This window comes from Montipora foliosa, chromosome 6 (assembly GCF_036669935.1).
Source record: "Montipora foliosa isolate CH-2021 chromosome 6, ASM3666993v2, whole genome shotgun sequence".
Taxonomy (NCBI): domain Eukaryota; kingdom Metazoa; phylum Cnidaria; class Anthozoa; order Scleractinia; family Acroporidae; genus Montipora; species Montipora foliosa.
Window position 1 is genome coordinate 518089 of NC_090874.1, and position 12643 is coordinate 530731.

At 41.0% G+C, this 12643-nt stretch overlaps 2 protein-coding genes across 4 annotated transcripts in view; one reads left to right on the forward strand and one right to left on the reverse strand.

Annotated features, from left to right (window-relative positions):
• Positions 1-381: 381 nt before the first annotated feature.
• Positions 382-12643, reverse strand: part of LOC138006196 (uncharacterized) — a 128870-nt gene continuing 116608 nt past the window's right edge. For all 3 annotated transcript variants that reach the window (XM_068852357.1, XM_068852359.1, XM_068852358.1), the window contains 3 exons: positions 11990-12055; positions 3203-3268; positions 382-1863 (listed from right to left, as the gene is read on the reverse strand). In XM_068852357.1, the coding sequence (XP_068708458.1) occupies positions 1444-1863; positions 3203-3268; positions 11990-12055 (552 nt within the window). In that variant the 3' untranslated portion in view covers positions 382-1443. The remainder of the gene's footprint in view (positions 1864-3202; positions 3269-11989; positions 12056-12643) is intronic.
• Positions 4450-10231, forward strand: LOC138008436 (uncharacterized). The gene is made up of 2 exons (XM_068855778.1): positions 4450-4482; positions 4553-10231. The coding sequence occupies exon 2, from the start codon at positions 4712-4714 to the stop codon at positions 10229-10231; it is 5520 nt and encodes a 1839-aa protein (XP_068711879.1). The 5' UTR covers positions 4450-4482; positions 4553-4711.

The following is a 12643-nucleotide window of genomic DNA, read 5'->3' on the forward strand; positions in this document are numbered from 1 at the left end:
TCTTCCCTGTCTGATCAGATTGCTGAAAGCATTATCCTTTCGGCTCGAATAAGAAAGATTTCCTTCACATTTCCAGACCGGACAGTTGTCCACCGATGCTTGTGCTCGTCTTTTCGACTACGGGACTGAAATTAGGGATCTTGCCCGCGTGCAAGTGCTACTTACCCCTCCCGTAAGTAGTCGAATCCGGTCCTTGAAATACAGCACATTCCCCACAGTCCACGTTAGTCCACATATATTTTCACGAATAATCCTTCCTCCTTCTCAAAGTCACATGGGTTTTCCTTATTTGTTTTAGGTTTCCATTTTAGTGTTATTGTTTTGTCCCTCCAACAACAGCATCATAGCAATTCACAGGACAATCTTATATTGACAACATAATGATAATGAACGTTAATTTATTAAAGTCTTCTGGCAATTCAGCACTAATATTGAGGACACTGTTTATTACATAAACAGAAATCAAATGCAATCAACTCAAATCAAATGAAATGTTGGTTTTTTGAGGAGAGAGGAAAACAGGAGTAGCCAGAGAAAAACCTCTTGTAGAGAACCAACGAACTCCACCCATATGTGACGCTGAGTCTGGGAATCAAACCCAGGCCACATTGGTGTAGGTGAGTGCTCACTGCGCGAGTCCTGTTCATAACTAAGTCCTGCGCGAGTCCTGTTCAGTGAGTGCTCACTGCGCGAGTCCTGTTCATAACACATCGAAAATGTAAAGCCACAAAAAAAGTGAACAAACTATGCGACCACGTTTTTAAGTATGTCAAAGATTTAGCCTGCTTCATTGGGCAATTTCAGATCAGACTTGACAATTTATTGCTATAAAATAAATTACGCCTTATTGGCCTTCGCATGAAAATTTAAATTTAACGTGAAGTAACACCTGTTAAAATTTTCTTTTCATTTGCACCTTTCTTTCCAGAACAAAACCACGCAAAAAAAAGCCTACACTGTAAGTTAACTTCTCTCACTATTTACCAAGACAATCAGTCAGTTGGAAATTATATGCATAAATGCATGGACCTACAATCTCGGACAAAACCCGTTGAGACAAAGCGACATTTTTGGTACTCCAACAACTTCTCTAAACGTTCCGCTTAAAAGCCGCCCTTTCCCCTCCCCCCAAACTCAATGTTACCTTAACTTAGTCGGAAAAATACTGTAGAACACATGACAATACTCAGCAACATTGACTGAGGGAGGAGGGGAGTGGGAAGGGGGAAGAAAGTAGGGGTGTGTAAAAATGAAGGTGAATTTGTGTCACTGTCTCAACAGTTTTGTCCGAGATTGTAGCTAGGCACCGTCAGAAAAAATACCCTTTGTTTACTTTACAATATTTTTTCTTCCTAAAAAATTAAGTAGGTAAATCAAAGTGCCACCTTTGCTCTAAAAGACAAGGAAAACATTCCTTCAATAAGTTTTCAATGTGTTCCGCTGTCATGCCAGAACCAATTCGTAAATGTACTTGGCACTTCCCAGGTTTCCTGACCTGATCGACTGCATCGATGTGTTCGACCTCACCCAGCAGTAACGAAGTAAGGGCGCTCTCACCAATCGAAAAGAACGACTGCTCAATCCATCTTCTGAAAAGCAATATTCCCAGTCTCCGTGACCCGCCTTAATAGTAAAATCACATCCTGGCTCCATAGAAAAGAAAGCGGCGTTACTCATATCGGCGCCATCATCAAGAGCCTCAGGGATAAAGGAGATTGCTGCTCTTAAGAAACGCAAGGTCGTCTTGCGAGAGTCATCAAGATATTGCTGTCGGCCTTCGTTTCCACATCGTCTTACCATTTCTCGTGCAAGAGCCGCAGCTGTGATCTTGTTGAGGAGGATCATATCACGACGAGGGTGATCCTGAAAGAGAAGGAACACAAATCGAGTGAACTAGAAACCTGAATATGGATCAAATAAAATGAGTAAAACAATCAGTGTGTCAAAGATCAATTACCATGGAGAGCAACGTTTTACGGATGCTCTGCCTATTTAGTATAGACAGGGAAACGTCCCCTCTCATTACTATTTTCTTCCAAGATCCAGAATAGGCTCTTTCGTTCACATAGATCCTTGTGTAAATAATAATAATGATAATAATAATGATAATGATAAGGATAAGGATAACGATAACGATAACGATAACGATAACGATAACGATAACGATAATGATAATGATAATAACTCAATCAGCCAGGCAAGCTTTACTCAAAGATGAGTCAGTGGACATTTAAAAGACAAGAACACTTGTATTGGTATTTGCAATGGCTTCTAACATGTGTCCGAAAGGTAATGAAAGCATGAGTAGTCGTCAGTGATCGCCGGGGTTGAGTCCAGAAGACATCACCTTTCAGAAAGTGTATTCCTCCCGGATTTCATCAGCAAGGTTACGCAAAAGTGCGTTCTCGAGAAATTTGATACATAGCAATCACACGTTTTCTCTTTTATTTTCCTCTTTCCCGCTTGTGTCTGGTCTTCTTCTGCCCCTCAGTTCTCCGAGTCAACTGAATCCCAGTTTGAAAAGTAGTGCAGGAGCTTTGAATCAAGTTATTTGTATGCATAAGTATATGTTATTGAGTTTTCCCAAAAAAAGTCATATTATAAGAAAGCTTACCTGTTCCTTCAGTGCTTACTCAGTGTAGTATTGAAAAAAATTAGCTGCATAGGTGTGAGGTTGACAAAATGTACCATATGTGTTTATTGATACGTAAATAAATATGTCAGAAAAAATCGATAAAATAAAATTTAAAAAACAAGAAAAAAAAAAAACATTCATTCAGAACTAATCAAGTAGATTATCACGTTTTCCCGGAAAACTCGTACAATGCCTTCATTATTTTCCATACAGATTTTAACTTTGTGATCACTTAACCTTACTTTTACGGGCACGTGAAGTTTACTATCATGTATGATGAAAACAGAAAATCGTGGAGTCGTCAAGGTTTACAAGTTCTTAAAACGTTTTCTCTTCTGTTCAATTCTAGGAACAGGTAAGACCCTAACAGCCTGAAATCCACTGGATAAATTACATCGTCATTTGATCATTTGTGATTACTTTATTTCACCGTTCACATATACCTTCAGTGACTGACTGGCTCTAGAAAGAGTCGAAAACTGTTTGACATTCAAATAGGAAAAAGCCTTAAAGCCCTCAGAAAACTGAACTAGTGCGATGTGAATGTTCGTTTGCCTCTTCAATTACCTCAACCATTCGACGCCTTTCTAGAAATCCTGAAATTGATGTGGGTAATACCGGCATGGATGCTCGCTGAAAGGAAAGGAAAAGAAAGGAACTTCATTTAAGTGTCTCATCGTTATAGCGCTCGAAGCGGTTTTTTGAGGAGAAGGGAAAAAGGGAGTACACGGAGAAAAACCTCTCAATGCAGAGTAGAGAACCAAAAAACTCAACCCACATATGACGCCGAGTCCGGGAATGGAACCCGGGCCAAAGTGGTGGGAGGCGAGTGCTCTCACCACTGCGCCATCCCTGTACTCCCGCTGATTTGATTACAGCTTCTTGACACAATTCCTCCCATGTCAGTCGGTACAAATTTATTCAGAAAGCAATGTTGTTCGGGCCGAAGAAGCCTTGCAGTGACAACATTTGCAAGAGTTAATATAATTCCTGATGTTTTCGTTTCCGGAAAAAGCGAATAAGCTTCAAAAAAACCCGAAGTTTACGATACCCGAAACGAATTCAGCCAATGTTGGAGTCTACGGAATCAGTTCATTGGGGGAATACAAGTTACCGGAAAAAGAAAAAAAAAAAAACAACAAACAAAAAAAATAAAGAACTGGAAGCTTGACCTCCTTCGGCTTCTTCCAGAGGAAACAAAAGAAGGGCAAGCGCACGCCTGGACCAGAAATACTGTCAAATCGATCTTCTGAAAAGTGATATTCCCAGTCTCCTTGACCCGCCTTAATAGTAAAATCACGTCCTGGCTGTACAAAAATGAAAGCGGCGTTACTCATATCGGCGCCAGCATCACAAGCATCAGGGATAAAGGAGATTGTTGCTCTTAAGAAACGCAAGGTCGTAGTAAAGCCAGTGTCATCAAGGCTTTAGATCGGTCATCGACAACGTACATGCAAATCAAGGAAAGACTGTGGTGTAGGCGGCTGCACAAGAAAGCACCATCCATCTATACACGAGACGGAAGAAACACCTCAGGAAGTCTCAGCCTCAGCAAATGTATGCCACAATACAAAAATTGACACCTGCCTGTTACAAGTACAAAGAGTTAAAACCAAAAGAGGAGAAGCTAATATAATGTGGGATAACGCCGCATCACTTTGTTTTATCACAAACACTAAAGCAAAGTGATGCGGCGTTATCCCACATTATATTAGCTTCTCCTCTTTTGGTTTTATATCGCCAACAATCCGTGATTAGAATTTGTTAGGTGACGTCATAGACATGGTTACGCAACTTAAGTCACTTGCTAGTAAGAGGAATTGAGAGAAACTGTGAGATACCACTGGGTAAATATCTTTGCTTGATTATAAGGGATAACTGTTTTTCATATCACTAACGCGATTTGCTGTAATTTAGATTTTGAACCCTATTCAACCTCCCTTGTGAAAAGTACAGCGACTGACAGAAAGCTGGTGTAATAAATGGAGTTGTTTAGAACCGTGGTTAGTTAATCCTCGCTAGCAATACATTCAAAATCCAGTGTGGTTAGCTACTAAGCGACGACTGGAACAGAAGATGACCGACAAAGCTAAGAATTCACGGCGAATTGCCAAGGGAAACTTCACACGAAAGCGGAACATTTTGATCAAGTCCATAGAGACAAGCCAAGGAATCGAGGTAGTAGAAACCAATTACTCAAAACTTGTTGATGCATGGGAAGAACTGGAAGGGAAGCACTTAGAGTATGTTAACTTCCTGACTGACGAGCATTTAGTGGACGAAGAAGAAATCTGGATGACAGAAGTCGAGGAAAAATATTCCAATGCATTTAATCGTAAAGTGAAATATGTCGAAAATGTCACTACAAGCGAAAAGGCAACGCGCGAGCACGCGGCTCGTCAAGAGGCCATTGACAACGCAAAAGTTAAAAGGAACACTGCGCGCGCTGTTTTCGAAGCTTCTTACGAAAGTATTTCGCACGCGTTGCAGTCAAAAGAAATGCCCAATTTTGCGTTAAAAGACTTACAGAAACAAATAGAAGATCAATTTCAAGATTGCAAAACCTTTAACGCTGAACTGTTAGAATTATTGCCCTTTGATTCAGCCGAATCTGAGATGCAATGGATAGCTAAAATCCAAACCTATTATTACGAAATTGTTGAACAAATTGTAGTTAGATATACTAACGTAAAAGAACAAGAGCAGATAAAACAGGAATCTGACGCGACTTCTTCCTTTCTACACCTGGAAAAGGTAAAAATGCCGCACTTTGATGGAGAACTACGTCATTACCCTCAGTTTAAAAGAGATTTCAACAAACAAGTCATGCCACAAATTCGTGGAAGAGATGCCGCATATGTGCTACGCTCTTGTCTTGGAAAAGAACCCGAAGGCCTGGTAAAGAGCATAGACGACGATGTGCAAGAAATGTGGCGAAGACTGGACGAAAAGTATGGAGATCCAGCCAAAATTGCAGACGTTATCATTGACGGCATACGTAGATTCAGAACACTTAAGGAAGGAGAAGATAAACGTTTCATCGAATTCGTGACTCTTGTAGAAGACGGATACAGAGACCTCACAAGACTCGGTCTAGAAGCGGAAATTACAACAACGAGTTCGGTCAGTATTATAGAGAAAGCTTTATCAACAGACATCAGAAGAAAATGGGCGGAAATGGTTAGTTGTCACGGAAGTCACATCGACAAATCAAAAAAGTTCCCTAGTCTTCTTGAATTTCTGCAAAATCAAAGGAGTGCTATTGAATACGACAGTGCTTCTCTTCGGACGACGACCAACAATCAACATTACAGAGGCACATCGCACTATACAGAAGGCGTCGAGGAAGTAAGCAAAGAACCCAAACCAAAATGTCTGATTCATGAACACGGAAGACATTGGACAGCAGACTGCAGAATTTATTTAGCCAAGCCAATAGAAGAGAAAAAGACGATCATCAAAGATAAACGAGCCTGTTGGTCGTGCCTAAAGATCGGTCATCGACAACGTACATGCAAATCAAGGAAAGACTGTGGTGTAGGCGGCTGCACAAGAAAGCACCATCCATCTATACACGAGACGGAAGAAACACCTCAGGAAGTCTCAGCCTCAGCAAATGTATGCCACAATACAAAAATTGACACCTGCCTGTTACAAGTACAAAGAGTTAAAACCAAAAGAGGAGAAGCTAATATAATGTGGGATAACGCCGCATCACTTTGTTTTATCACAAACACTAAAGCAAAGCAAGAGAAACTTAAAGGATCCAAAGTCGAACTTTCAGTCATCAAAGTTGGAGCACAGAGCGAGAAGATTAAGACCAACAAATACAAGGTACCTCTTATAGATAAGCAAGGTCACGTCATCGAATTCGAAGCTTACGGCATCGAAAGGATCACCTCAGACATTGAAAGTGTTAACATAGACGACATAGTACATCTTTTCAAGAACGTCACAAAGGAAGAAATCGAGCGACCCTCAGGACCTGTGGACATTTTAATCGGTTACGAATATGCAGCCTATCACCCGGAAAGAGAACAAAACATCGGTCATCTTGTGCTCTTAAGGAATCGTTTCGGGCGATGTATTGGAGGAACGCACCCGTTACTTAAAGAATCACATCTGTATCACGATTTCATCAATGCCAGAGTCAACACAGTTGTAGGCAAAATCAATATAGAAGACTTTTACAAAATTGAGAACCTTGGCGTAGAATGCAAACCGAAATGTGGAGGATGTCAATGTGGAAAATGTTCCTTAGGCGCGAAAGACTGCACTATTCAAGAAGAGCGAGAGCTGGAACTAATCGAACGAAATTTAAACTTTAACAAAGAGGAAAATCGCTGGGTCGCTGAGTATCCCTGGATCAAGGATCCTCAGAATCTTCCTGACAACCGGAAGGTCGCTTTCGCGAAACTGATAACGACCGAGAAACGTCTAAGAAGGAACACCGAACACGCAAAAGTGTATGACAACCAGATAAAAGACATGGTAACTAGAGGAGTTGCAAGGAAACTCTCCAAAAAGGAACTAACACTCTACAAAGGACCGGTGCATTATATCGGACATCATGAAGTTCTCAAGCCTGATTCCAAATCTACCCCAGTGCGCATAGTGTTCAATAGCAGCGCCAATTACATGGGTCATATCTTGAATGAGTATTGGGCTAAAGGTCCTGACCTACTCAATAACTTATTGGGAGTCCTTATACGTTTCCGAGAGAATAAAGTAGCCTTCATTGGTGATATTAAAAAGATGTACCACACTGTGAAGATGACAGAGTTAGATCAGCACACCCACCGATTTCTGTGGAGGGATATGGATAGTACAAGAGAACCCGACACATACATAATGCTCAGAGTTTCATTCGGTGACAAGCCGTCAGCTACGATTGCAACCGTTGCTTTGAGAAAAACCGCAGAGATGTCAAGAGAGAAATACCCAGAAGCAGCAGATATAATACAAAGAAATACGTACATGGACGACATAATCGAAAGTACGGACGATCGCAAACAAGCTATTAAACTGACTCAAGATATCGAGAAGGCTATTATTAAAGGAGGATTTGAAGTCAAAGAGTGGATGTTCTCAAGCGATACTGACAGACAAGAAAAAACAAATATACCGATCGAGGAACAAACAGAAAAGATACTTGGAGTTAAATGGAGTCAATCAGAAGATCAACTGTGTTTCGAAGTCAAGGTTAACTTTACTACCAAGCGAATACATACTTCAAGGTCTACGAGCGATATCGTCCCCACCCAAGATCCCCAACAGCTCACAAAGCGTATAATCTTGTCACAGATCAACAGCGTGTATGATCCCCTAGGGTTGGCAGGACCATTTACAGTAAGGGCCAAAATTCTTTTACGCCGTTTGTGGGGAACTGAACCGAAACTTGACTGGGACGACCCTATACCCGAGGAAAACCAACAGAATTGGTCTATTTTCTTCAACGATTTGAAAGACATGAATCAAATCAGATTTACGAGATGCCTTAAACCAATGGATGCTATTGGCGACCCCATTCTCGTTGTGTTTAGTGACGCATCCAAAGACGCATACGCTGCATGTGCATATGTACGGTGGCAAAGAAAGAATAACCAATTTGAGAGCAATTTAATACTGTCCAAAAATCGTCTTGCACCAATAAAAAAGATGTCCATTGACCGTATAGAACTGTGTGGAGCGGTACTGAACAAACGTCTAAAAGTGTTCATAGAAAAGGAATGTAGATATCGCTTTGAAAAGATCTACCACATCGTAGACTCTCAGATTGTACATGCCATGATACAGAAAAGCTCATACGGGTTCAACACGTTCGCCGCCACTAGAATAGGTGAAATACAGGAAGGAACAAACCCTGAAAACTGGTATTGGGTAGAGAGTAAATATAACATAGCTGACTGTTTGACAAGAGGCAGGAAGCCCGATGACATTGGACTTGAAAGCACATGGCAAAAGGGTCCCGATTTTCTTAAACAAACAGAAGACAAGTGGCCAATCACTCGTGATTACTTGGAGCCAAAACTATCCGAAGTAATCCGGACTACAATGGTAACGAAGATAGAAGGACCTCATGACACCCTAGCGTTACGAATTGACATCGCCAAATATTCGAGTTACGGCAAACTACTACGTGTCACTGCAAGAATTTTGAAATTTTACAGCAAATTTCCCAAACCGTCATTTAAAAGCGCAACGCAAGAACTGACACCTGAAGATATTAAAAAGTCAGAGATTTTCTGGATCAAAGAGATTCAGCAGAACATGAGAAATGATATTGAAAATGGCAAGTACAACCGTTTGTGTCCTATCACACGCAAAGACGGCATCTATGTAGTAAGCAGTCGTACTGCAAAGTTACAAACAAATTACGGTGACAACGAAGTTATATTACTACCATATGATCATCCGTTCTCACATCTCTATGTAGCACAAACTCATGCAAGAGGACATCATGGCATTCTAACTACTGCCAGCAAAGTGCGCACCAAATACTGGATACCCAAACTCCTTAAGTTGGTAAAATCGATTAAGTTCAGATGCGTTATCTGCAAAAAACTTGCTAAGAAAACAAGTCAGCAAGTGATGGGCCAATTACCTGAAGACAGATTGAAGCCAGCACCGCCATGGTACAGTACAGGAATTGATCTTTTTGGTCCCTTTAAAATTCGGGACGAGGTAAAGAAGAGAACGTTCTCTAAAGCTTATGGAGTAATATTTAATTGTCTCGGAACAAGAGCTGTTTATCTGGATCTGGCAGCAGATTATAGTACAGACAAATTTCTGATGGTACTCAGAAGATTTGTGTCCCTAAACGGATATCCATCCAAGCTATTGTCTGACAACGGTACTCAACTAATTGCAGCAAGTAAGGAACTAACCGCTATAACAAAAACATGGGATTGGAAGAAAATTAAGGAATATGGCGTCATGAAAGGATTGCAATGGATCTTCACCCCAGCAGATGCCCCATGGCAAAATGGAGTAACTGAAGCTCTTATAAGATCGGTCAAGCGAGCAATTGAATTCTCGGTTGGTGAAAATGCTTTAACCTTCTCTGAATTGCAAACAGTTTTATTCGAGATTGCCAACTTGCTGAATGAAAGACCAATAGGGCGACACCCAACATCCCCTGAGGACGGAGCATATTTATGCCCAAATGACTTACTGTTAGGCAGAGCCACAAGCAGGATACCAAATGGCCCATTTGATGAAAACGCGAACACCCAAAAACGTTTCACGTTCGTCCAGACAATTGTTCATACATTCTGGAAAAAATGGAACTCGAACTACTTCCCAAGCTTGATATTAAGGCAAAAATGGCACACATCTCACCGAAATTTGAAAATCGGAGACGTAGTTATGATACAAGATTCCAACTTAGTGAGAGGAAACTGGAAGCTTGGAAAAGTGTCAAATGTTTACCCAGGTGCAGATGGGAAAGTGCGAAGAGTAGACGTGCAATACAAGAATCTCACCGTAAACGAACCTATGAAGCAATACCAAGGCAAAGGATATGTCACTGTTCAACGTCCTGTACAGAGACTTGTATTACTTATACCGATTGATGAAAACAAAATTAACTTCTAAGTGAACTTTCAGATACTATTTACTATGATTACTGTAACCTTTTTTTTGGCGGGGGAGTGTATCGCCAACAATCCGTGATTAGAATTTGTTAGGTGACGTCATAGACATGGTTACGCAACTTAAGTCACTTGCTAGTAAGAGGAATTGAGAGAAACTGTGAGATACCACTGGGTAAATATCTTTGCTTGATTATAAGGGATAACTGTTTTTCATATCACTAACGCGATTTGCTGTAATTTAGATTTTGAACCCTATTCAACCTCCCTTGTGAAAAGTACAGCGACTGACAGAAAGCTGGTGTAATAAATGGAGTTGTTTAGAACCGTGGTTAGTTAATCCTCGCTAGCAATACAGCCTTCATTTCCACATCGTTTTATCAGTTCTCGTTGAAGAGCCGCGGGTGTGATCTCTTTCACGAGGTTTCTAACATTACGAGGGTAATCCAAAAAAGAGAAGGAACACAAATCGAGTGAACTAGAAACCTGAATATCGATCAAATAACACTTATGTCCAGAAATGCACGCGATGACAAAAATGGGAGATTTGGCGAAAGAGCTCCACGATTGACAATCTTGGCAAAATTAGCGATTTTGGCGATATTTTGCCAATTTCGTCAAATTAGTTCATCCATTGGTATTGACACCACTTGGGTGAACATTGACGATTTTGGCGAAATTGACAAAATCGGCCAATTTTGGCGATATTTTACCAATTTCGTCAAATTAGTTTATCCATTGGTATTGACACAACTTGGGTGAACATTGGCGAGTTTGGCGAATTTGACAAAATCGGCAATTTTGGCGATATGTCAAAAGTGTAAGCGCTCGTTTCAGTGATTAGGCCCAAGCACTATTGTAAAATTTTAGCTTTCATTTTACGGCTCGAAGAAGGCACTCGTTTACTGATTAAGCCTAAGCGCTCGTTTCAGTGATTAGGCCTAAGCACTCTCGTAAAATTTTAGCTTTCATTTTGCGGTTCGGTTAACTACACTTTTCACGAGATCGTCTAGCCCTTCAATAATTTTCGTTCATCGACTACGGGATTGCGGATCGCCGTAGCAGTTCATTATACTGCTTGCCCTTTAACAATTTTCATTCATTGACTATGGAACTGTCGACCGCGGTGGCAGCTCTTTTTACAGTACGATTAGTGGGCCAGGTATTCTGCAATCGCTCCCAACTTCTTCTTATCAGCAAGTTTCCACGACCAAAGTTCACTGAAATTAAGCCCTATCCGGCGGGGTTAGTATCGTGATGGGAGACCTCAAAATATACGACTTGCTGCCAGAATCGATAAAATAAAATTTAAAAAACATTCATTCAGAACGTGACCGAAGAACTAATTAAGTAGATTATCACGTTTTCCCGGAAAACTCGTACAATGCCTTCATTATTTTCCATACAGATTTTAACTTAGTGACCACTTAACCTTACTTTTATGGGCACGTGAAGTTTACTATCACGTATGATGAAAACAAAAAATCGTGGAGTCGTCAAGGTTTACAAGTTCTTAAAACGTTTTCTCTTCTGTTCAATTCTAGGAACAGGTAAGACCCTAACAGCCTGAAATCCACTGGATAAATTACATCGTCATTTGATCATTTGTGATTACTTTATTTCACCGTTCACATATACCTTCAGTGACTGACTGGCTCTAGAAAGAGTCGAAAACTGTTTGACATTCAAATAGGAAAAAGCCTTAAAGCCCTCAGAAAACTGAACTAGTGCGATGTGAATGTTCGTTTGCCTCTTCAATTACCTCAACCATTCGACGCCTTTCTAGAAATCCTGAAATTGATGTGGGTAATCCCGGCATGGATGCGGGCTGAAAGGAAAGGAAAAGAAAGGAACTTCATTTAAGTGTCTCGTCGTTATAGCGCTCGAACACTAACTGGGGACGCTGTAAACTGATATCAACAATTAACGCAAATCAAGTCAAATGTTGGTTTTTGAGGAGAGGGGAAAACCGGAGTAACTGGAGAAAAACCTCTCAATGCAGAGTAGAGAATCAAAAAACTCAACCCACATATGACGCCGAGTCTGGGAATCGAACCCAGGCCAGACACGGTGGCCTCATGGTTAGAGTGCTCGACTCCGGATCGAGTGTTCTGGGTTCGGGTCCTGGCCGGGGACATTGTGTTGTGTTCTTGGGCAAGACACTTTACTCTGACGGTGCCTCTCTCCACCCAGGTGTATAAATGGGTACCGGCGAATCTAATGCTGGGGGTAACCCTGCGATGGAGTAGCATCCCATCCAGAGGGGAGTTGAAATATTCCTATGAATGAAGGGGTAGTTTCTAAAGAAACTGTGGTGCTGCGTCGGTGGGGAAGTAGTATACAAAAATTTGGTTTATCAACGGAGTTGATAATGTAAATTGACCACCGTACAGAGATTCTAAAAGCTGACGTTTCG

Bases quoted from the DNA above. Each gene is read 5' to 3' on its own strand.
- LOC138008436 (XM_068855778.1), top strand. From the start codon at position 4,712: ATGACCGACAAAGCTAAGAATTCACGGCGAATTGCCAAGGGAAACTTC.